Genomic DNA, 23,573 nt, shown 5'->3' with positions numbered 1-23,573 from the left:
AGAAATATATCTATATGTTGTTTTCCCTTTTTATATTTCATTTTAAGGCCCGCAGTACCACTTCTGAACTCCAACAACGAGAAAATGTCAGATCCCAGTATGGAAGCTAACAGTCACTACGGTAAAGTCACGGTCTCCTGCCATTGCTAATTTTCCCCAGCTTGCTACATACTTCCTTATCCCTCTCAGAAGCAGAATTTGTAAGTAGTGGGAATGCAGTTGGAAGAGAAACCCTGGCTTCAACAGGGTACTTCATCTCATCAGCCACTGGGCCGTGAGCTAATATACAGAAACGTAAAAGGAAAGGTAGCACATTTTATTCTAACTTCGCCACCTTCTAAACTCCCCGTAGATGAAAGATGGAGAATAATCATAACACCTTGTTACCTTCAAAGACTTTGACATTGTTCCAGCATAATATTATCATTCTCCATTTTCAAGACAGAGACCAGATATTGAATGAAAACACTGGTAAAACATCTTCTTAGATGGAAGTATTACAAACACAAGACAGTTTTCCTTCAAATTTGCCACAAAGGGAAAGCAATTTCAATATTCTTTTAGTAGAGGCATAGAAAAAAAAGTGTTCCAATTAAGAAATATCTAGTCATAAGGCTCATCACTAGCATCAGGGTCAGCTCAGCTGAATGATAGCCAGTCCTAGGAGTTCTTAATCCCAGCTTAGTAAGAAAATTGCTCAAGCATTTCAGCAGGGATGCTACTTACTTCCCAGAGGGGGCTATAATTACCTCACACAAAAAGTCCTGTCCCAGACCAAATTTGGAACACTCTTCCTCTTTTCTTTCTTCCTTCCTTCCTTCTTTCCTTCTTTCTTTCTTCCCTTCTTTCTTCTCTTTCTTTCCTTCCTTCCTTCCTTCCTTCCTTCCTTCCTTCCTTCCTTCCTTCCTCCTTCCTTCCTTCTTCCCTTCCCTTCCCCTTCCCTTCCCCTTCCCTTCCCCTCCCCTCCCCTCCCCTTCCCTTCCTTTCACAGGGTCTTCCTAGGCCTGCAGTGGTGCAATCTCACCTCACTGCAGCCTCTACCTCCCAGGCTGAGGTGATCCTCCCATCTCAACCTCCTGAGTAGCTGGGATCACAGGCATGCACCACCATGCCCAGCTAATTTTTATTTTTTGTAGAGATGGCACTCTACAATCCACTAGTTTCAGACTCCTGGGCTTAAGCAATCCTTCTGCCTTGGCCTCCCAAAGTACTGGATTATGGGTGTGAGCCGCTGAGCCCAGCCACTTTTATTGCTTTATCAGCAGGTATGGTCAGAGAATGCTCACGTTCTTTTCTAATTCTATAAGTATCTCACAAAATAAGAAATTTTTAGGATATACCTTTTACAGAGACATATTTTGCTTGAGAAATATGTTTTAAGAATTGAGTAATTCATATAGTATTGAGTCATAAACTTTAAAAAAGGAAAATAAAATATTTGTAGTAATAAAAGTAGTGTGTCAGTAAATAGAAAAGAGCAAATATATTGTTTAAGAAACTATATTCTAGGCTGTGCGTGGTGGCTCATGCCTGTAATTTCAACACTTTGGGAGGCCGAGGCAGGTGGATCACTTGAGGTCAGGAGTTTAAAACCACCCTGGCCAACATGGTGTAACCCTGTCTCTACTAGAAATGCAAAAAATTAGCCGGGCATGGTGTGCATGCTTGTAATCCCAGCTACTCAGGAGGCTGAGGCAGGAGAATCGCTTGAACCTGGGAGGCGGAGGTTGCAGTGACCTGAGATCACAACATTGCACTCCAGCCTGAGCAACAAGAGTGAAACTCCATCTCAAAGAAAGAAAGAAAAAGGAAGGAAGGAAGGAAGGAAGGAAGGAAGGAAGGAAGGAAGGAAGGAAGGAAGGAACTATATTCAGGCCAGGCATGGTAGTTTATGCCTATAATCCCAGCTCTTTGGGAAGCTGAGGTGGGAGGATCACTTGAGGCCAGGAGTTCAAGACCAGCCTGTGCACCAAAACGAGACCCCCCCATCTCTTAAAAAAAAAAAAAAAAGGTAAATATTTACCAAAAAGTAATCTACTGCTACAGAAAAAATAATACCTTTTTGGCATAAGGGGCTTCTGTCGGTGATTTGTATTATTTATATATAAGTACAACATTTAACTAAATTAAATGTTGATATAGGTTTATATGAAAATAAGATTTTTCTCCAAATTTCCAAATACTCCAATTCTTATTATATCATCTCTGCATAGATTATTTCAATTTATAAATATATTTTAATAATTATGATAGTAATTAATTCAAATACATGATGGAAAACCGTGTGTTCAAGAATAGTATTTGTGACATTTGTAAGAATTCTTTGTAATAAAGGACAACTTAATAAAAAAAAAAAGACAAAAGTGGTCTTTGTCCATGCCCACTGAGATGATAACTTGGAGATACTGCTATTTCTTTAAACTATGTTTTCATCAATCCAGTTCTCCAACTAGACAGGCTTAATTAACTAATGTCCTTCATGTTTATGAGTACTAGCTGGTCCCTTCCAGAATTTCTCATGAATTTGCTCACATGAACAATTCTGAATTCCAAATAGTTCACAAACAGAAGTGCCTCTGCCATGGGATGGTAGACGTCCCACCAGTGTTAGAAAAAGACCACACAGGCCTGGCACGGTGGCTCACGACTGTAATCCCAGCACTTTGGGAGGCCAAGGAGGGCAGATCACATGAGGTCAGGAGTTTGAGACCAGCCTGGCCAACATGGTGAAATCCCAACTCTACTAAAAATACAAAAATCAGCCGGGTGTGGTGGTGCGCTCCTATAATCCCAGCTACCCAGGAGGCTGAGGCAGGAGAATAGCTGGAACCCAGGAGGAAGAGGCTTCAGTGAGCCAAGATCGCACCACTGCACTCCAGCCTGTGTAACAGAGCAAGACATCGTCTCAAAAAAAAAAAGAAAAAGACTACACAGTAGGTCAAATGGAGGCCACAGGGAGACCAACGAGGGGACCCAGGACTCAAAAACAATGCTGACTGTCACTACACTGAATAAATCAGACTTGACTTTGTTGGGGGCACTGAATTTTTAAAAGGTTTTAGAAAACTAGAATTTCCCTTGTCACTCATCCTACTTGTTATTTTTCAACTAGGTCACAATGATGATGTCGGAAACCATGCAATGAAACCAATAAATGATAATAAAGGTAATTATCTAATTACATGTTTTTATTAGAACCAACTTTTACATTAAAAAAAAAAGACTTACGGAAAAGAAAACTAAAACTTGAAGGACTGTGGATAATTTCCCACCTCTCTTAATGACCCTGTACCCAGCTGATGCGTCAAGGGAGGTGGCTAGTTACTTTCACCAGAGATGCTATCTAGTGTCCTCAGTAGGAAAGTCACCTAAATCAAAGTAGGGAAGAACTGGGTTATATCCAAAAAACAACTTCCTGACTCATAATGGGCTACTGGGTAAGGCAGTGGGACCTCTTTTCTCTTGGGTATTGAGGTGGTGATTTTTAAAGACAATTGTACTGCTCTCTTCTGCCTGAAGCACTGAGGGATTGGACTAAATCATTTTTCAAAATTCCTTTTGCTCTAGGCTGCTGCCATGGGAGCTAAGGCTTCTAAGGAAGAGAAAGGATTCCGTTAAGATCTCTTCCTTTCTTTCTTTTTTTTGTCTTGAGACAAGAGTCTTGTTCTGTCACCCAGGCTGGAGTGCAGTGGTGCGATCTCGACTCACTGCAACCTCCACCTCCCGGGTTCAAGCAATTCTCCTGCCTCAGCCTCCCAAGTAACCAGGACTACAGGCGCCCGCCACCACGCCCAGCTAATTTTTGTATTTTTAGTAGAGACAGGGTTTCACTCTTTTGGCCAGGCTGGTCTTGAACTCCTGACCTCGTTATCCGCCCGCCTCAGCCTCCCAAAATGCTGGAATTGCAGGTGTGAGCCACTGCGCCTGGCTCTTTTTTTTTTTTTTTTATACAGAGTCTTACTCTGTTGTGCAAGCTGGAGTACAGTGGCACAATCTCGGCTCACTACAGCCTCTGCCTACTGGGTTCAAGCCATTCTTGTGCCTCAGCCTCCCAAGTAGCTGGGATGACAGGTGTGTGTCACCACCCCCAGTTAATTTTTGTATTTTTCGTATTGGTGGGTTTTTACCATGTTGGCCAGGCTGATGAACTCCTGACCTCAGGTGATCTGCCCGCCTCAGCCTCCCAAAGTACTGGGATTAGAGGCATGAGCCACCACACTCAGCCTGAAATGTATCTTTGACTGCAGAATCATTGTTTTGGTAGCTGATGAGAGTCCCTGTTCTTTAGGGCTTTAAAAACAAAACAGTAATATTTTTGACTTGAAGACAAACTACTTTTCTAGCTTTCACCTTGTACCCTGGGCGATTTCATTCACTTGTATGCCTCATACTTCCAAGTATTTTAGGCTAGTGACCCCTGTTCCCCATTTCCTGAAATCCTCTTGGTCTCGGAGGCAGCTTTGCCTGTGGCTGTGGAGAAGGCTTCCAGCACCTTGAGTGAGACTAAACTGGGAGAACTGCTGGGGCTGATACTGGGCTGTTTTCTGTCTCTACTGACCTGTTCCAAGTCTTCCCACTGTAGAAACAGGGACCTAGGCCAGGGGGTCCCTCCACATCTTGGTAACAGGAGTCAGGGAGGAAACCATGGGCCCCGAGGCCCTGTGTCTGTCTCCTGGACCAGTGCGGGGGTTTGTACTCCCTTCCTCATCCCGAATGGAATTAAGCCTGTGTCTGGCTGCCCCCTCAAAATACAGAATACTTTAATAACCTGAATGAAAATCTGGCCAGGCGCAGTGGCTCATGCCTGTAATCCCAGCACTTTGGGAGGCTGAGGTGGGTGGATCACTTGAGGTCAGGAGTTCAAAACCAGCCTGGCCAATATGGTGAAACCCTGTCTCTACTAAAAATACAAAAATTAACCCTGTCTCTACTAAAAATACAAAAATTAACCCTGTCTCTACTAAAAATACAAAAATTAGCCGGGCGTGGTGGTGCATACCTGTAATCCCAGCTACTCAGGAGGCTGAGGCAGGAGAATCACTTGAACCCAGAAGGTGGAGGCTGTAGTTAGCTAAGATCGCACCACTGCACTCCAGCCTGGGCAACACAGTGAGACTCTGTCTCAAAAAAAAAAAAAAAAAAGAACCAGAAAGGAAAGTCTCTACTTCTATGATCTGACGTGCCCACAAGAGATTCTACCTAAACAACAAGTTGCTGTGGTTTCTTTGAGCAGAGCCTCTGACCTCAGACGTGCAGTACACAGAAGTGCAAGTGTCCTTAGCTGAGCCTCACAAAGGTAAGTGCCACTCGAGTGAGTCCCCAGGCATTGCCTTTGGCTTGGGTGTAAACCCCAGGGGTGGGGGGCTGCTGTGTTCAGTGAGAAGAGTCTGTGCACCCTCAGTCGCTCCAAAGGAAGTGATTAGCAGACCTACCGGCCTGCTAAGACTGGAAGGAGCAAAGGCGCTGGCCCTGGACCTGTCTCTGAGCTATAAAATTTCAATAATTTAAAAGAAAAAAAAAACAAGACCAGGCGCAGTGGCTCACACCTGTAATCCTAGCACTTTGGGAGGCCAAGGTGCGTGGATCACCTGAGGTCAGGAGTTCGAGACCAGCCTGACCAACATGGTGAAACCCTGTCTCTACTAAAAATACAAAAATTAGCTGGGGATGGTGGCATGCACCTGTAATCCCAGCTACTCAGGAGGCTGAGGCAGGAGAATCGCTTGAACCTGGAAGGCAGAGGTTGCAGTGAGCTGAGATTGTACCACTGCATTCCAGACTGGGCGACACAGCAAGACTCCATCTAAAAAAAAAATATATATATATATATATATATATATGAAAAAATATATATATATAAAAATATATATATATAAAAATATATATATGAAAATATATATATATAAAAATATATATATGAAAAAATATATATATGTTTTCTTTGTGTATATACAATATATTTTTATAATATATTTTATGTATTTTTATTTTTATATATTTTATGTATAATATATTTATATTATTTATATATTTTTTATAATATATATATATATTTTTTTTTCTTTGGTGAGACAGAGTCTCACTCTGTTGCCCAGGCTGGAGTGCAGTGATGCAATCTCAGCTCACTGCAACCTCTGCCTCCTGGGTTCAAGCGATTCTCCCGCCTCAGCCTCCTGAGTAGCTGGGATTACAGGTGTGCACCACCACAGCCGGCAAATTTTTTTTTTTTTTTTTTTTTTTGTATTTTTAGTGGAGATGGGGTTTCACCATGTTGGCCAGCATGAATTCGAACTTCTGACCTCAAATGATCCACCCACCTCAGCCTCCCAAAGTGCTGGGATTACAGGCATGAGCCACCATACCCAGCCTCAATAATTTTAAAACTTAATTAAAGAAAAATAGAGACAGAGTTTCGCCATGTTGCCCCGGCTGGTCTCAAATTCCTAGGTTCAAGCGATCTACCCACTTTTGTCTCCCAAAGTGCTGGGATTACAGGCAGAAGCCACCACACCTGGCCAATTTTTGATAATTATTAGTTATGATACTACTAATAATAGGTAAGATTTATTAAGCACTTACTAAGTGCCAGGGAATTAGGAAGTACTGAGCAATTTGTTCACACCCAGTGTGTTCCTAAAGTTGCTTGTGCAGACTGAATGTGTGTAAATCAAATGCATGTTTCAAGGTATCGAGTGCTTTGCCATTTAGAGGGACACTTAGGTAAAGGCTTTTGAAAGCACAAGATCCCTGTCCGTGTGAGCAGTGGCACTGATTTTACACCTTGGGTTTTGTTTTTGTGTATGTGGTTCTCTCAAGGGCAGGCTGGCCTGGAAGTCCCTGTCTCTGATTCTGTGCTGGGGAAATGGATGCAGAGTGGGCTGCTTCATAGCAAATGCTAGAACATCAATCTCGTTTGCTTTGGGCACCATAAAAAACATGCATCTCCTGGCCAGGCACGGCGGCTCACACCTGTAATCCCAGTACTTTGGGGGGCCAAGGCAGGCGGATCACTTGAGGCCAGGAGTTTGAGACCAGCCTGGCCAACACGGTGAAACCCCATCTCTACTAAAAATACAAAAATTAGCTGGGTGTCGTGGTGCGTGCCTGTAATCCAAGCTACTGGGGAGGCTGAGGCAGAAGAATCGCTTGAACCCAGGAGGCAGAAGTTGCAGTGAGCCAAGATCATGCCACTGCTTTCCAGCCTGGGCGGCAGAGCAAGACTGTGTCTAAAAAAAAATTAAAAATGCATCTCCTAACCCTCCTCCTCCTTTGCTAATCCAGATTGGGCAGTACACAGTCCCGGGGGGTCACTGCACACTCCTGCACACTCAAAGGAAACAGTGGCTCCTGCACGCTCAAAGGAAGCAGTCTCAGAATCTTCCTGCCCAGCTGGGAAGCTCCCTGGGATCATTGCCATCTGTCTCCCTTCCTCTGAGGCTAACCCCAGGCTGCATCCACCTAGCCAGGCAGGCCTGGGGCAGTTTTCCAGACTGTGCAGGCTGAATGCGTGCAGTTTTCCAGGCTGTGCCAGCCAGACCACATGGCAATGGGGTCCTGAAATCACCCCTTGCTCCTTGATCTGGGAGGAGTCTTGCACTTCTCCTTTTCTTCCCTTTTTGAGCCTGGGCTGAGTGTCAGCAGGTGTATGCACAGAACTTTCCTTACAGAGGAAAGTAAGGAAATGCCCCGCAGAGCCGCTGGGCTGTATGCTGCACCACTGGGGCACACTCCCATAGCCTACCAACAGAATGGCCCCCGGGGATTGTGTACTGCCCAATCTGCACAACTCACTTCCGAGTCTAGGCTGGACCTGAGAGGGGTGGGGAACATGGCAGGCCTGAAGCTCTCTTCCTCTTGTTTTTTTTTTTTTTAAGACAGTCTTGCTCTTGTCGCCCAGGCTGAAGTGTAATGACACAATTTCGGCACACTGCTTCCTCTGCTTTCCGGGTTCAGGCTATTCTCCTGCCTCAGCCTCCCGAGTACCTGGGATTACAGGCACGCGCCACCATGCCCGGCTAATTTTTGTATTTTTAGTAGAGACAGGGTTTCACCATGTTGGCCAGGCTGGTCTCGAACTCCTGACCTTGGGTGATCCACCCGCCTTGGCCTCCCAAAGTGCTGGGATTACAGGCGTGAACCACCATGCCTGGCCTCTTCCTCTTTATTTCACTGTAAAGTGATTCACTTGTTGAGATAACAAATTGTGATTAAGGCTCGTGATGGACCAGCCACTATGAAGGCAGCACAGGCACATACAGATCCTCCCTTGTGGAGGGACAGCCTGAGAGGGAGCCAGGAACACACTGCAGCAAAGGCTGGGTGGCACTGGTTATCATAAGTGCCTGGAAGGGGAAGAACAGGGTGCGATGAGAAGGCATAAAAGGTGACATATTTTCTGGCTTGGATGGCCCAAAGAGGCCTCTTCGAGGGGTGACATTTAAGCAGGGCCAGAAGGGTGCAAAGAAGGTAGCCCCACCAGGAGGGAGGGGTGTCCCTCCTGGAAATAGGAAGTCCCAGAAAATAGAAAGGGCAGTGTGAGGCAGTTCAGAGCTTGGCTCATCCAAGATTTGAAAGGAGGCCATTGCGTCTGCAGAGTGAGCAGGACAGAAGGCAGGCACAGGAAGCTGGGGAGAATGCAGGGCCTCCGAGGATTTCTTTGCATTCTATTCTAAGTGGATTCGAGAGCCTTTGGAAGGATTTAGACAAGGAAGTAACAGCTTTCAACTTTCTTCTTTAAAAAATGTCCTTGGCCGGGCACGGTGGCTCACACCTATAATCCCAACACTTTGGGAGGCCGAAGCAGGCGGATCACCTGAGGTCAGGAGTTTGAGACCAGCCCGGCCAACGTGGTGAAACCCTGTCTCTACTAAAAACACAAAAATTAGCCTGGCATGGTGGCATGTGCCTGTAATCCTGGCTACTTGGGAGTCTGAGGCAGGAGAATTGCTTGAACCCAGGAGGCGTAGGTTGCAGTGAGCCGAGATTGTACCACTGCACTCCAGCCTCAGCGATAGAGTGATACTCCGTCTCAAAAAAAGAAAAAAAAAAGTCCTTGTGGTTGGCATGGAAAACAGACTGAAGGAGAGCAAGAACAGAAGCAGAGAGACTAGTATGTTATCACCAGGCAAGAGGGATGGGCGGGCACAGAGCTAGCAATGTATGGATTCTATTGTAGATATATCTTGGACTCAGATTGCAGCACCAGATGAAGAATTGAATGGCCAGGATGGGAGACCTAATTACTGCCTCCTGCTGCTGCTGCTGCTGCTGCTGCTGTGTGTGTGTGCGTGTGTGTGTGTGCGTGTGTGTGTGTGAGTGTGTGGCAGGGTCTCGCGCTGTTGCCCAGACTGGAGTGCAATGGTGCGATCTTGGCTCACTGCAACCTCCACCTCCCGGGTTCAAGCAATTCTCCTGCCTCAGCCTCCCGAGTAGCTGGGATTACAAGTGCCTGCTACCACATCTGGCTAATTCTGTATTTTTAATAGAGACAGGGTTTCACCATGTTGGCCAGGCTGATCTTGAACTCTCAACTTTCACTGATCTGCCCACCTCAGCCTCCCAAAGTGCTGGGATTACAAGCATGAACCGCTGCACCTGGCCCTGGTTTTCTTTTTCTTACTCAAAGACGGGGAAAGGTTGAAAAGACAAGAAGGAGGTATTGTAATGCCAGCACTTTGGGAGACAGAGGCGAGAGGATCACTTGAGCCCAGGCGTTCAAGACCAGCCTGGGCAACAAAGCAAGAACTTATTTCTACAAAAAATTGTAAAATTAGGAGGTATCGAGACCCCCCAGGATTGGGTGAAGCAGAGGTGGTCAGCATGTGTCCTCCTTGCCACGCTGTGCAGCTGCAGGGGTGCCATCACCTAACTGGCCCCTCTTTCCCATTTGCACAAACGCTGTGTGGGCTGCAGAGGTCCAGGTAGACCCGTAAGGAGGGTCACTTGGGGGCAATGGAGAGCTTTTTGGGAGTTCAATATGAGTTTTCTAGACCCATCCTCCTCCTTGGCAGCTAAGGAGCAGTGTGGGGGGAGGTCAGGCCTGAGCCTCAGGTGTTCCCTCTCTGCCTTCCTGTGGGTGGAGAGCCGGGTATTACCAGGTAAGAAAAGGGGCTTTGTGGGTACAAGGCCAGTGGTTAGTACATTTGACCTGGTCTTAACCAAGCCAGTTCCCTGTTCTCAAGGCTTCTTCCTCCTATGGAGGAGGGGATGGGAACCACATCCAGCTCTGACCCTAGTGGCAGCCAACCAAGTAGTCACTTGGGGTGGAGGAGGGGCAGGAAGGAACTCAGTAAATCCTGGTATGCTGCATGTTTGCTCTGAGACTAATTGCTGGGAAAACCCCATGACGTTGAAGCCATCTCCTTCTCTGTTAACACAGAGAAAAACAGAAGCCAAAATAAAGCCGCATCCGGAAACATCCCTGACAGCAGAGACAAACAGCCTGCCAGCCTGGTTTACTCATTAGCAGGCAGCTGCTGCCGTGGAGTGGGTGGGGAGGGGAGGTAATGATAAGCTACAACTCTGCCTGCCCACCCATCACTAAGCTGGGCAGATTTGGGAGCAGCTGCAACTCTAGCAGCTCCACCAAGAAGCAGAAGCCTCCCCTGCTGCCCTGGCTGGCATGAGTGTTACAGCATCCCCAAGGCCACCAGAGAGGTCTCCAGCTGCCCCTTGTGGGCCTGGGGACTATGGGGTTCCTAAAGTGTGCAAGGTGTCTGGGCCCCCAGGCCCAAACACCAAGACCTCTCCCTCCATTTATTCCCCACCTGCCCCAGCCCCCACTGTAGGCCTGGGTCGGAGGGTGAGCTGGCCATGACTGCCCCCGCACCATGCACCTGGTACATGGCATTCGGCAGCATTTATTGCAGTGTCTGCGTTGTTTGTGCACCTGTCTGCCTTGCAGCCTGGAGCTCCTGAAAGCTGGGACCAGGCCCGATCACCTTTCCTCTTCCACAGTGTGGGGTTCACACTAGGTGGCTAGGATTCTGCTGAGTGAGTGACTTGGCCAGGCCTGACATCAAGCAGACGGTGTCTTGGGGATGTGGAGGATCCCCCAGTAGGGATGGGGATCCCTACAGCTTCCCTTGAGGCCCCCACATCTGGCGCCACAGAGAATGAGGGGTGTGTGGGCATCTCTGCTGTCCCAGCAGTGGGGTACCCTGGTGGCTCAGTCACTCTACTGAGTTCCAAATCCTGTTTGGTGCCCTGGGGAAGTCAGTGTAAGGCCCTAGTCTCCCCAAATGCCCCAAGTTCAACTGTAGGGATCTGACCCACCCCCAGGCTTTCACCTCACAAATGGTTCCTAACACAGAAACCACCACCATTATTGTCACTTCAAACTTGGACAGGTGCCCCTGGGCAGCTGAGCAAGCCCAGGAATGGGACATGTCCAAGACCCCAGCTGTCGCCCCAGAGGAGGTGCCAGGGAGATGGTCTTGGGAATAAGTCATGTCAGTGTGTTGTAGACAAATGTCACCAACATGCTATGGAGCTCAGGGGGCCCTGTAACGTCCCAGGACACAGAGGGAGGGTAAGTGTGGGGGTGTTGGTACATGCGTGAAGCTCTACCAGGGTTGCAGGGAAATGGGGCAGGGAGAAAGGGCAGTGCTGGCTGTGGAGGAGTGTGTGTGGGGCCAGGAGGTGAGAGTGGGGTGTCCCTGGAGCATGGTGAGACGAGGGCATCTCAGTGCAGGTAGAGTCCAGGGTCACACCCCGGCCACCCACTCTGAGGAGGGAAATGCACTGACCGTGGCACAGGAAGTCCCTTACCCTATCTGGGGCTCCCTTTCCCCATCTGTAAAAGGAGAATAATGGCCCACACGACATCAGGCTCTTTTCTACAGAAAGGCTTCCTGGGCCTCTGTGCAGGTGACAGGAGCTGGGAAGTGGCCAGGTTCCATCCTGTTTCCTCAGGGTTGGTGGGTATGTATGTGTGTGCACACCCAGCTTGCATATTTGTACATACAGTGTGTATGTACGTGCTGTATGTGTATACAATGTGTGCAGACATACCCTACACACTGTATGAGAGTGTACATAGAATGTATATACATTGTGTGCATGAGTGTGCATGTGTGTACGCTGTGTATTTTTGTGTACACATCCTGTGCCCATACCCCAGTGTAAGGTAAACAGATGGCAGGAAGGGCGCCCTTGAGTCTCCTCCAGGTGTACACCACACCCTGGGTCAGTCAACATGCCGCTATATTGAGAGGGTCTAACCCAGAGGAGCTCAGCCTTGTCTGCATAGTAGAGCCCCTGAGGAGCTGCTAAAAAAACCAGCACCAGGGACCCGCCCCCCAGACCAATCCAACCAGAAGCTGCAAGGAGTTTCAGGAGCCAGCAGTGAAAACAGCCAGCCCAGCTGTCTAACCCTGTAAGAGTTCTCAGTCCTGGCTATTCCTGGGGTCACTGACAACCCCCAGGCTCTAACCCAGACCTTGGGATCTGGTTCTGGATCCCGGGGTCTGGGCTCTCAGGTGATGGGGAGGCCATAGCCCAACCCTGCATTGAGGGACCTGGCAGAGTGTCTGGACAAGGGTCACGGTGGCAGGGGAAGAGGAACGGGGCCACCAAGCTGGAGGCTGCAGGCCCTTGCTGGGGCCCCTCCATCCGTGGCCCCTCAGGTCCAGGATTCCTCTGGAGCATGTGGCCCTGCTCCACAATGACCTGCTGACCTCCTATTCCCAGACTAGGGGTGATGCTGGTTAAACCAAGATCTTCTTCTTCTTCTTCTTTTTTTTTGAGATGGTGTCTCACTCTGTTGCTCAGGCTAGAATGCAATGGCGCAATCTTGGCTCATTGCAACCTTGGCTCATTGCAACCTCTGCATCCTGGGTTCAAGCGATTCTCATCCCTTAGCTCCCGAAGAGCTAGGATCACAGGCACGCATCACCACGCCCGGCTAATCTTTTGAATTTTTAGTAGAGACAGGGTTTCGCCATGTTGGCCAGGATGGTCTCAAACTCCTGACCTCAGTGATCTGCCCGCCTCAGCCTCCCAAAGTGCTGGGATTACAGGCGTGAGCCACCGCGCCCAGCCAGGATCTTCTAATATCAGAAATGACAAGGTCTCCGGGTGCTTCTGGACCTGGTTCTAGTGGGGTGCAGTGGTGGGGTACAGCCTTGCCTGCAGAGCCTCAGACCTTTTCCTATGACTGCAGTGGACTGACCTGGTTCCCAGAGGCAGCTACTAACTTATGCCTTGTCCTTTTTCCAGATCTAGTAAAGAAGGGCACAGAGACAGTGTACACTGAAGTCCGGAAAGCTGTCCCTGGTGAGTGAGGTTCCCCAGTGCCCCAACCTGGGGAATGGATGCCCCTTAGAATCACTGATGGGGCCTTGGGAGTGGGCAGAGAAAAGAGGAAGCAAAGAAGGCCAAAAAAGGGGTGCCACCTCTTACACCAGTGCTCTGGGCTCCCTCTGTCCCACCCCCCTTAAAAAGTCACCTCGGATTACATTTACTATTCGTTTAGTCAACAAGTACTTCTTGAGTGCCTACTGACCCCAGCCAGTGACCCTTACCTGCTCCCCACACAGGCCCTGGTGGCTGGGGTTCCCCAAGGTCTTGGACGTCGAGCGTTTTGTTTTGGAGACTCCCAGTAGCTTTAGCCTTTCTTCTTTTTTCTTTTTTCTTTTTTTTTCTCTTTCTTTCTTTCTTTTTTTTTTCTTTTGATATGGAGTCTTGCTCTGTCACTCAGGCTGGAGAGTGCAGTGGTACAATCTTGACTCACTGCAACCTCCACTTCCTGGATTCAAGTGATTCACCTGCCTCAGCCTCCTGAGTGGCTAGGCTTACAGGCGCCCACCACCATGCTCAGCAATTTTTTTTTTTTTTTTTTTTGAGACAGAGTTTCGCTCTTGATGCCCAGGCTGGAGTGCAACGGAGCGATCTCGGCTCATCACAACCTCTGCCTCCCGGGTTCAAGCAATTCTCCTGCCTCAGCCTCCTGAGTAGCTGGGATTACAGGCATGTGCCACCACACCCAGCTAATTTTGTATTTTTAGTAGAGACGGGGTTTCTCCCAGTTGGTCAGGCTGGTCTCGAACTCCCAACCTCAGGTGATCCGCATGCCTCAGCCTCCCAAAGTGTTGGGATTACAAGTGTGAGCCCCGTGCCCAGCAGCTTCAGCTTTTCTGACAATAGACTGACTTTGGGAGTGGGTGTGGGTTTGCAGGTCTGCTCTATTTCTTTTGGTTTGGCTGGCCCCACTTCACTTCCCATGATGACCCACTGCTTCCTCATGGACGGGCTTCCCCCAGAGCTGAGCACAGAGCTTAAGCAGACCCGGAATTGGGGGAGTTCAACAAGTCCTTTTTTTCGGGGGGGAGGTTTTAATAACTGTATTCAATTCTGGTGAAATGAAATACACAATGACAACTTTTAAATTCTGAAAGTAAGTCAGCAATCTAAAAGACATAAACATTGTGGGGGAAATAGTGACTATGTAAGTATCTCACTTTGTACAGCAGACCTCTATTTAAGTGGATTCTTGAAAAGGGGATCATTAAAATGGTCCAGGACATTTCTACAAAGGGTGGCTACTCCGGCTGGGAGCGGTGGTTCATTAAGCGCTCAGTAAGTGCTTTATTTATTTATTCAAAATAAATAAATAAACGTAAAAGGATGGCTCATCCGATTGCAGTCGGCGAACCAGCAGCAGCAATATCAGGCCCAGCCCAGACCCACAAAACTAGTCTCTGGAATCTGAACTTAGCCAGCCTCAGATGTTTCTGATGCTGCCAATATTTGAGATCACTGTTTGTGTTTTGTTTTGTTTTTTGTTTGAAACGAGACCTCACTCTGTCACCCAGGTTGGAGTACAGTGGTCCCATCTCAGCTGACTGCAACCTCCATGCGACATCCCCTGGCCCCTAAGGCTTGTGATTTTCCCAAGTAGCTGGGACCACAGACACACACCACCATGCCCAGCTAAGTTTTTGTATTTTTGGTAGAGATGAGGTTTCACCATGTTGCCCAGACTGGTCTTGAATTCCTGAGCTCAAGCAATCCACCCGCTTCGGTGTCCTAAAGTACTGGGATTACAAGTGTGAGCCACTGCGCCAGGCAAAAAGCATTGTTTTAAAAGAACCATCCAATTCTCTGAAGACCCTGCTTTTTATCTGAAACACTGATCACTCCTTACTTCACTTTTAAAAGTTGGTATATTTGAAAGGAGAACAGAAACTCAACCCCTTGCGGAATTTGACCCTGAATAATTACTGAATAACCAATTCTCTGGGAAATTTTTGGCTCCAGTACCTCATTTCACAATCTCCATATATTCAGAGCTAACAAAGTGCAAATCTGACAATAAATAGGCGTTTTCTATTTGTCTAGTGTAAGGGAAAGTTATAAGTGAGGTAGGGTTCAAAGTTGCTCCCATTGTGCAATTGTACAAAAATGCCCCTTCTGCTTTCTTGGTGGTCCCTGAGATTGTTCACTTTCTTGGACAGAGCTGAAGAGTTCACTTTCAGTTGCTTTGGTTATGCAAAAGCTCCTATTTGAGCACTTACTGTATGTGCTAAGTGGTCTAAGTACATTGTCTCTTTCAATGGGATTTGTCAATGGGATTCACAACAAATCCCATTTTACAGTTGAGGATACTGAGGCATAGACAGGTTAAGACGCTTGCCCAAGATCACACAGCAAGCAAGCCCCTGAGAATCGTTCCTCCCCGGAGTGGACTCCACGCTCTTGATCACTGAGGTGTACTGTCTTCGGTTTTGGGAAGTGGGATGGTAGAAGGTGAAAGCTGCAGGGATCCTCACTGCAGGAGGCCAGCTCCTTCCCACCTCTGCCTCGAGGCCTCCAGCGAGGTCTGTGATCATCTGAGGCTACTGGTTGGAGGCCCTTTTATAGGTAGAGGGAGGCACCTTAGTGTGCGTTCTAGAGTCTATATAGGAAGGGAAAAACTTAACTTTTTTTCCTTTACTCTCCTAAGTGCTCCGACTGGGGCCCTGCGAATTGGACAAGCAGATTAACGAGAGAAGAACAGAGTTTATTAACATACATAATGCAAATCACACAGGAGAAACATCAATGATGAGTAACTCAAAGGGGCAGTTAGCGCTTGGGGTCTATAAAGCATCTTAGGCTGATAACAGTGGCTTACGCCTGTAATCCCAGCACTTTGGGAGGCCGAGGCAGGTGGATCACCTGAGGTCAGGAGTTGGAGACCAGCCTGACTAACATGGTGAAACCCCATCTCTACTAAAAACACAAAAAATTATACAGGCATGGTGGTACATGCCTGTACTGAGGCAGGAGAATTGCTTGAACCCGGGAGGCAGAGGTTGCAGTGAGCTGAGATCACGCCATTACACTCCAGCCTGGGCAACAAGAATGAAACTCCGTCTCAAAAAAATAAAAATAAAAATAAATATATAAAGCATCTTAACAAAGAGCAATAAATATGTAGAGAAATGACAAGACAAAGGAAAAATGGTTTTTGGCTTCCCAGGGTGGCAAACTGGGGAAGTGAATCAAGTGGCCACAAAACTTCTATGGGGATATTTACAGCAGGCGTCTTTTCTTAGGAGTTTCTGCTTTTAGGGTTGGACATGGTGGTTCATGCCTGTAATCTCAGCACTTTGGGTCTTTTCTTAGGAGTTTCTGCTTTTAGGGCTGGGCATGGTGGCTCATGCCTGTAATCTCAGCACTTTGGAAGGCTGAGGTGAGAGAATCGCTTGAGCCCAGGAATTTGAGACCAACTTGGGCAACATAGTGAGTCCCCATCTCTACAAAAAAAGTAAAAAAAAAAAAAAAAATTAAAAATCAATAGAAAAAAAAAATTAGCTGGGTGTAGTGATACGTGCCTGTAGTCCCAGCTGCACAGGAGACTGAGGCAGGAGGATAGCTTGAGCCTGGGAGGTGGAGTCTGCAGTGAACCGTGATTGCACCACTGCCCTCCAGCCTGGGTGACAGAGTGAGACTGTGGGTTCCAAAAAACTTAACTTTTTCCCTTTACTCTCCTAGGTTTTCTGACTGGGGCCCGCAAATTAGATAAGACAGATTAACAAGAGAAAAACAGAGGCCCTCTTTGTTTTTCTCTTGTTAATCTGTCTCAAAAAAAAAAAAAAAAAAAGAAAAAAAGGAAGAAGTAGTTTCCACTTTCAGATGGAAGAAGCCCTGGGAAGACTTCTTTCTACATCTGAACCAGCTCAAGATCATCCTTATGCCAAAGGGCCATATTTTGTGGTGGCACATTCTGATTTCCTTCATCTGCTTTAGGGCAGCTGGCTGTTCAAGTGGGTTTTCTCATGGTCTCCAGGTTGGTGTCTGGGCTGTTGGAACCTGACCCCTCCCTCAGGCTGAAACCACAGGCATCGTAGAACCCACTCTTGTAGGATTTGAAGCGGTGTAGGGCATAGGCTTTGCTGGGAGACATCGCAGTCCCCGTTCCGAGGCAGCCCCCAACCAGCTGTGTGACTGTGACCAAGATGTCTTACCCCTCAGAGACTCAGTTTCTTCAACTGTTAAATGCAAATGGGGTTAAATGAGATAGAATCATGGGAGATAGTACTGGTTATCCCCACAGTCACGGTATTATCCTTGCCACAGAGTGAGCATTTAATCAATTTCAGTTTAAAAACACAGGAGGAACTTGAACCCTACAGAATTCAGTGTCTTGCCCAGAGTACTACTAGAGTACTACCAGAGTACCCTGACTCCCAGGCCAGGACCCTCCCACAGCACCACCTGGGCCACCTGGACTCTGCAACCTGGTCTCTAAACTGGCAGACCATTAGGGAACCTGACAGGTCTCTAACCTGTCCAGGGGTGAAGGTAGAGAGAGCCCTGGGTCCTGCATGGCTGTAGCCCTTGGGGCCTGCAGCTTCCTGCAGCTGTGTCTCCAACCCACCTAGAAGCCTCTGGTCCTGGAAGCCAAGGGATTTCCTGTTTCTCAGTGCTTCCTTGAGGAGAGGAGCCTGTAGGATATGACTGATTCTCTCTCTTTCTTTCTTTCTTTCTTTCTTTCTTTCTTTCTTTCTTTCTTTCTTTCTTTCTTTCTTTCTTTCTTTCTTTCTTTCTTTCTCTTTCTTTCTTTCTTTTCTTTTTCTTTCTTTTCTTTCTTCTTTTTCCTTTCTTTCCTTTTTCTTTCTTTCTCTCTTTCTCTCTCTCTGTCTCATTCCTTACTTCTTTCTTTTCTTTTCTTCTCTTTTCTTTCTTTTTTGTAAGACAGAGTCTCACTCTGTCACCCAGGCTGGAGTGCAGTGGCACAATCACGGTGCACAGCAGCCTCCACCTCCTGGGCTCAAGCGATCCTCCTGCCTCAGCCTCTGGAGAAGCTGGGATTACAGGCACACACCACCACACCTGGCTAATTTGCCATGTTGCCCAGGCTGTTGTCCAATTCCTGGGCTCAAGCGATCCACCCGCCTTGGCCTCCCAAAATGCTGGGATTTACGCGTGCGCCACCTGAATGCTCGGCTTTGCTTTCTTTCTTTTCCTCTTACTGGTTTGCTAGAAAGCAGGCATCCATTGGAGGAATTTTTCTCCTAAATTCTCTGGGACTTCCTTAATATAAACCATCTTCTAAGTAATCTCTTTTCTTCCACTCCCTACATGAAATCGGAGAGATTCCCTCCTCTCTGCCTGGGGGAAGTGAGATGATTCTCCAAGGAGCCAGATCCTTCAGCCAGCAATGACCCACCCACTTAGGCTTCTCCCACACTCATCCTCAACCTCTCTTTGTTCAAGTCCTCTCCAGAGCCCAGAGCTCATTAAGGATCATCATTTCTTTATTTATTTCTTTTTCTTTTGTTCTTTTCTTTCTTTCTTTTTTTTTTTTTTTTTTTTTTGAGATGGGATCTTTACTCTGTTGCCCAGGCTGGAGTGCAGTGGCGTGATCTTGGCTCACTGCAAACTCCAGCTCCCAGGTTCAAATGATTCTCCTGCCTCAGCCTCCTGAGTAGCTGGTACCACAGCTACTGCCACCACGCCTAGCTAATTTTTTTTTTTTTTTTTTGTATTTTTAGTAGAGACAGAGTTTCACGATATTGGCCAGGCTGATCTTGAACTCCAGACCTCAGGTGATCCACCTGCCTCGAACTCCCAAAGTGCTGGGATGACAGGCATGAGCCAGCACGCCCAGCCAGATCATCATTTCTTATACATCATCATAACCATCCCCAGATTCTTCATCATTGCCAAATTCTTCAGCAACTCTTTCCCCTGGATATTATTCCACCTCTATAGACTGCAGATTTCTTTTGTTCCGTGTTGATTTTTTTCTCCCTATACTCTAATTCTCTTGTGGTTGGGAGGGTCCCTTCCTCCTCAGTCACAGTTACAGCTAATATGTATTGAGCACTCCCTGTGTGTGAGACACTTGGAGCCCTACCTTAATCCTCAAGATCATCATACGGCTGATGGGGGTTCTATTATTATTCTTGCTCTGCAGATGGGGAAACAGGCCCAGAGGTTAACTAACTTGTCCTTGTTCCACAGCCAGTGGTAGAGCAGGGATTGAACCCAGGAAGCCTGGCTGAAGTCATGCTCTTCAAAGCCTTCCTGTTCCCTCTCTTTTTTTCTCTCAATTGGTTTGTTACCAATTGCTGTCAGTTGTTTGTTGCCAAACCAGTTGACTGCATTCTTCCCTGTTTTCCATCTTTCTTAGTCTAGTTTTCATGTTATCGGCATAATTGGAAAACTCTGTCTACTTTTTTTTTTTTTTCCAGACAGCATCTGGCTCTGTCACTCAGGCTGGAGTGCAGTGGCATGATCTTGGCTCACTGCAACCTCCATCCCCCGGCCTCAAGCATCCTCCCATCTCAGCCTCCTAAGTAGCTCCCATCTACTTTAGACATTAAGAGTAATATTCTACTGTGGCCTGGGTGACCCTGGGCAAGTCGTAGAGCCTCTTGAGACCTTGATCACCTTCTCTGTAAGGTGAGGGATGGGCTGGATGCAGGTCAGTGGTCCTCGGGCTTTATTAAAACATCAATTGTTTGGCAGCACCCCACTCCCTGTGAATTTCCCATTTACTGGGTCTGGAGTGGTGCCAAAAACCTGCATTTCTAACAAGTGCCCACGTGCAGCTGCTGCAGTCACACTGGGACCCGGGCTTTGAGACCCACTCTTGATGCTGCGTGTTCCTTTCCGGTTGTGCCACGCTAAGGCTCTGTTCTTGTTGGAAGGAGTAGGGTCTTTCTCACCCTCCAGAAATCCTGGAGGGATCTTGCAGCATTGGTGGGCAGGTAAAACCCAGAAACACTGTGCTTATTGGAGGGAAGGTGGTATTGAGTGACTCCCCTAAAACAGGGGGACCGGTGTGGGGTAGGTCTTGGACAGATCAGTGAGCCAGCTGGGTGCAGAGCGGAGTCTTCGCTGACCTTTCCTCCTCTTGTTCGCCATCATCTTCTAGCCTGCAGTACTTCAGGGTTGCCTATTTTGGCTTACAGGGCACAGTTCTGGCCCTTAAACCCCCTTTCACCCCCTGACTAATACAAAATAGACCCTCCCCTAGATAAGGCCTGCCCTTGGGGGCAGGCCTGCCTCCAAGGAGCAGCCCCAGGGCCGAGGAGAGAGAGCTGGGCGCTGGCACAGGAGGCTGGAGTTTGATGGGAAAGCTTGCAGACAGCGGGGAGCTGCCTGGTCTTTCCAGTCTTGGCTTTTGGCTCTAAGCACGGCTTTTTTTTTTTTTTTTTTTTTTTTTAAATTGTATCATGAGGCCCCTTCTACTCAGCTGCCTCCCCGCTTTAGGGGATGGACACAGCACTGGCAGGGATCCTGTGTGTCTCAGTTTCCCTATTGACTTTCTACAGCCTAGAGATATACAGTAGAATTCTACACTATGTTTTTTTCCCTTTTTTTGAGAAAGGGTCTCTCTCTGTCACCCAGGCTGGAGTGCAGTGGCACAATCTTGGCTCACTGCAACCTCCGCCTCCAAAGGCAGGCCCCTCTGACTCAGCTGGGACTACAGGCATGCACCACTGCACCCAGCAAATTTTTTTGTATTTTTAGTAGAGATGGGGTTTCGTCATATTGACCAGGCTGGTCTTAAACTCCTGAGCTCAAGCAATTCGCCTGCCTCAGCCTCCCAAAGTGCTGGGATTACAGTGCCTGGCTCACTTTTTTTTTTACTTTTTACAATTTTATTCTTAAAATTGTAGTAAAATGCATATCACATAAAATTTACCATTCTAACTCTTCAGTGTCCAGTTCAGTGGCACTAAGTACTACACTTTTGGTTGTCACTGCGTGGTGGACAGAGAAGAGAATGCTACTGCGTCTCACGGATAGAGGCCAGGGATACCGCTAACCATGCAACAATGCACAGGACAGCCCTCTCCCCACCACAGAACACCACCCAGCCCAAAATTTCAACAGGGCCACCATGGAGAAACCCTGGCTAGAGGAATTTACCTCCTGCAACTCCTCCAACAGGAGGGCTGGTTTGTCTCTCCACTGCCAGCTCTTGCCTGCCCTCTGTCTTGGGAGGTGACTTGGGGCACATCCAACCTGATTACTGTGGCTCTGGATGGGTGCTGAACCTTGCTCTGGGCACCAGCCATGCATATGGAGTCAGAGAGGCCCACCTCCCCATCACAGAATCTGTTCACTCAATGTCCGTCTTTTACTTTTTTGTTGCCGTTTTCTGTTTTTTTTGTTTCTTTCTTTTTTTTTTTTTTGAGACTGTGTCTTGCTGTGTCACCCAGGCTGGAATGCAGTGGCATGATCTTGGTTCACTGCAACATTTGCCTCCTGGGTTCAAGTGATTCTCATGCCTCAGCCTTCCAAGTAGCTGGGATTGCAGGCACGCACCACCACGCCCAGCTAATTTTTGTATTTTTAGTAGAGACGGAGTTTCACCATGTTGGCCAGGCTGGTCTCGAACTCCTGGCCACAAGTGATCTGCCCGTCTCAGCCTCCCAAAGTGCCGGGATGACAGGCATGAGCCACTGCACCCGGTCTACCTTCTACTTTCTATTTGCCTGGAATTCAGACTTCCAGGGTGTTGCTTAAGGAGGCAGAAACCCTAGTCCTCACCTCATCCCCTGCCAGCCAGTATACCAAGAGTGACTGGGCTGAGAGTAGCCGTGACAGGAAATGGCTGAGAAAGAACCGAAGAAAAGGAGGCCTCTGTGCCAAGTCTCCCATGGGAGGAAGAGAAGAGCACTTGAGGATCAGTCCCCACCCATCCTGTGAGGCCCAGAGCCAGTGAGGCCAGAAGGCACTGCCAACCCTACCCCTAGGGAGCCATTTCCTACTTTGGCGTGCAAGATGGTAAAAGAGCATCCCATGAAAAAAATGGATGCTACCTCCAATTCTACTTTGGTGGTGACTGCTCTGTTACCAAAAAAACAAGAACTGCAAGTGTGCGTGGAGTGGGTGTTCCATCAGTATTTGAGATTTTAGCATTGTGTCTTTAGATTGCTTTAGAAAATGCTGACTTGAGGTTCTTTCCCTGTTGGGAAGGAGGTTCCAGAGCCCTTGGGAGACTAGGAGGTTCCAGGAATCACGGGATCCTTTGGGTCCTTGCAGGTCAGATTTGCGTTGGGGGTGCTGTCCCCAACCTCACTCAATGCATGGAAGTTGACACAATGGCTCAACATTACCGTTGGGCTGATTCATCATTTGGCTATTGACGCCAGCCTCTGGCCCAGCCAGGACAGAAAAAGGGCCTCTGAGGAACTTCTGGCTCTGTTCCCTCTATGGGGGAGGGGCAAAGGACTTGTGATAAGACAGGGTGTTAGGGTGAGGTGGACTTGGGGAAACAGGATATTTCTAAATTAGAGAAACAGAAGGGTTGTGACCCCCGCTGTGACAGATGGGCCCTGAGCCTGCCCGAGGTCCAGGAGGAACTGTATGTGGGCTTGGGGCTGGCTCTATACCGAGGCCCCTTGGCATGCTTTTCTCGATAAGACTGAGGACTTATGGCCCTCCCACCATTCCCTCCACCACCTTTGAGAACAGCAACCATCCCCAATGCCCGCATCACCTCTTGGGGTCTCCCCCAGGCAGCAGGTGAGGTTCCCATGACTTCTCTGTCTTCAAGTCAGGGTCCACAGTCGGCTGTTTGGGGATCTGCCCCAACATATGGGCCGCTGACCATTGGGTGGGGTCCTGGTCCTTTCCAGAAGGGCAAGCCATACCCGTCACTTGCCTCTCATAGTGAAGACCATCTCTAATGAATGCAGGCAGGGATCACCCACCACCCATGCAGAGCTTCCTGCTCTCATTGGCTTTTCTCACCCTCACTGTCCTCTTGCTGACATCTGGTTGGGACCATTTGCACAACTGCAGACTGGCAGGGCCAGGCAAACACAGCATGTCACCTGCCAGGAAGGTGGTGTGAGGCCAGGCGCGGTGGCTTATGCCTTGTAATCCCAGCACTTTGGGAGACTGAGGCAGGTGGATCACCTGAGGTCAGGAGTTTGAGACCAGCCTGGCCAACATGGCTGCTAAACCCCATCTTTACTAAAAATACAAAAATTACCCGGGTATGGTGGTGGGCACCTATAATCCCAGCTACTTGGGAGGCTGAGGCAGGAGAATCGCTTGAACCCAGGAGATGGAGGTTGCAGTGAGCCACTGCACTCCAGCCTGGGCGACAGAACTAGACTCTG

At 48.1% G+C, this 23,573-nt stretch overlaps 1 protein-coding gene across 1 annotated transcript in view; it reads left to right on the top strand.

Annotated features, from left to right (window-relative positions):
- The window catches only part of PECAM1 (platelet and endothelial cell adhesion molecule 1), a 67,195-nt gene that overhangs the window by 34,910 nt on the left and 8,712 nt on the right, over positions 1 to 23,573 (top strand). The window contains exons 11-14 of the mRNA XM_025361830.1: positions 48 to 121; positions 3,113 to 3,166; positions 5,234 to 5,296; positions 13,219 to 13,275. Of these exons, the coding sequence (XP_025217615.1) occupies positions 48 to 121; positions 3,113 to 3,166; positions 5,234 to 5,296; positions 13,219 to 13,275 (248 nt within the window). The remainder of the gene's footprint in view (positions 1 to 47; positions 122 to 3,112; positions 3,167 to 5,233; positions 5,297 to 13,218; positions 13,276 to 23,573) is intronic.

This window comes from Theropithecus gelada, chromosome 16 (assembly GCF_003255815.1).
Source record: "Theropithecus gelada isolate Dixy chromosome 16, Tgel_1.0, whole genome shotgun sequence".
NCBI classification, from domain to species: Eukaryota; Metazoa; Chordata; class Mammalia; order Primates; family Cercopithecidae; genus Theropithecus; species Theropithecus gelada.
Note: the sequence above shows the minus strand (reverse complement) of the source record. Positions and strands in the feature narration are given on the sequence as shown.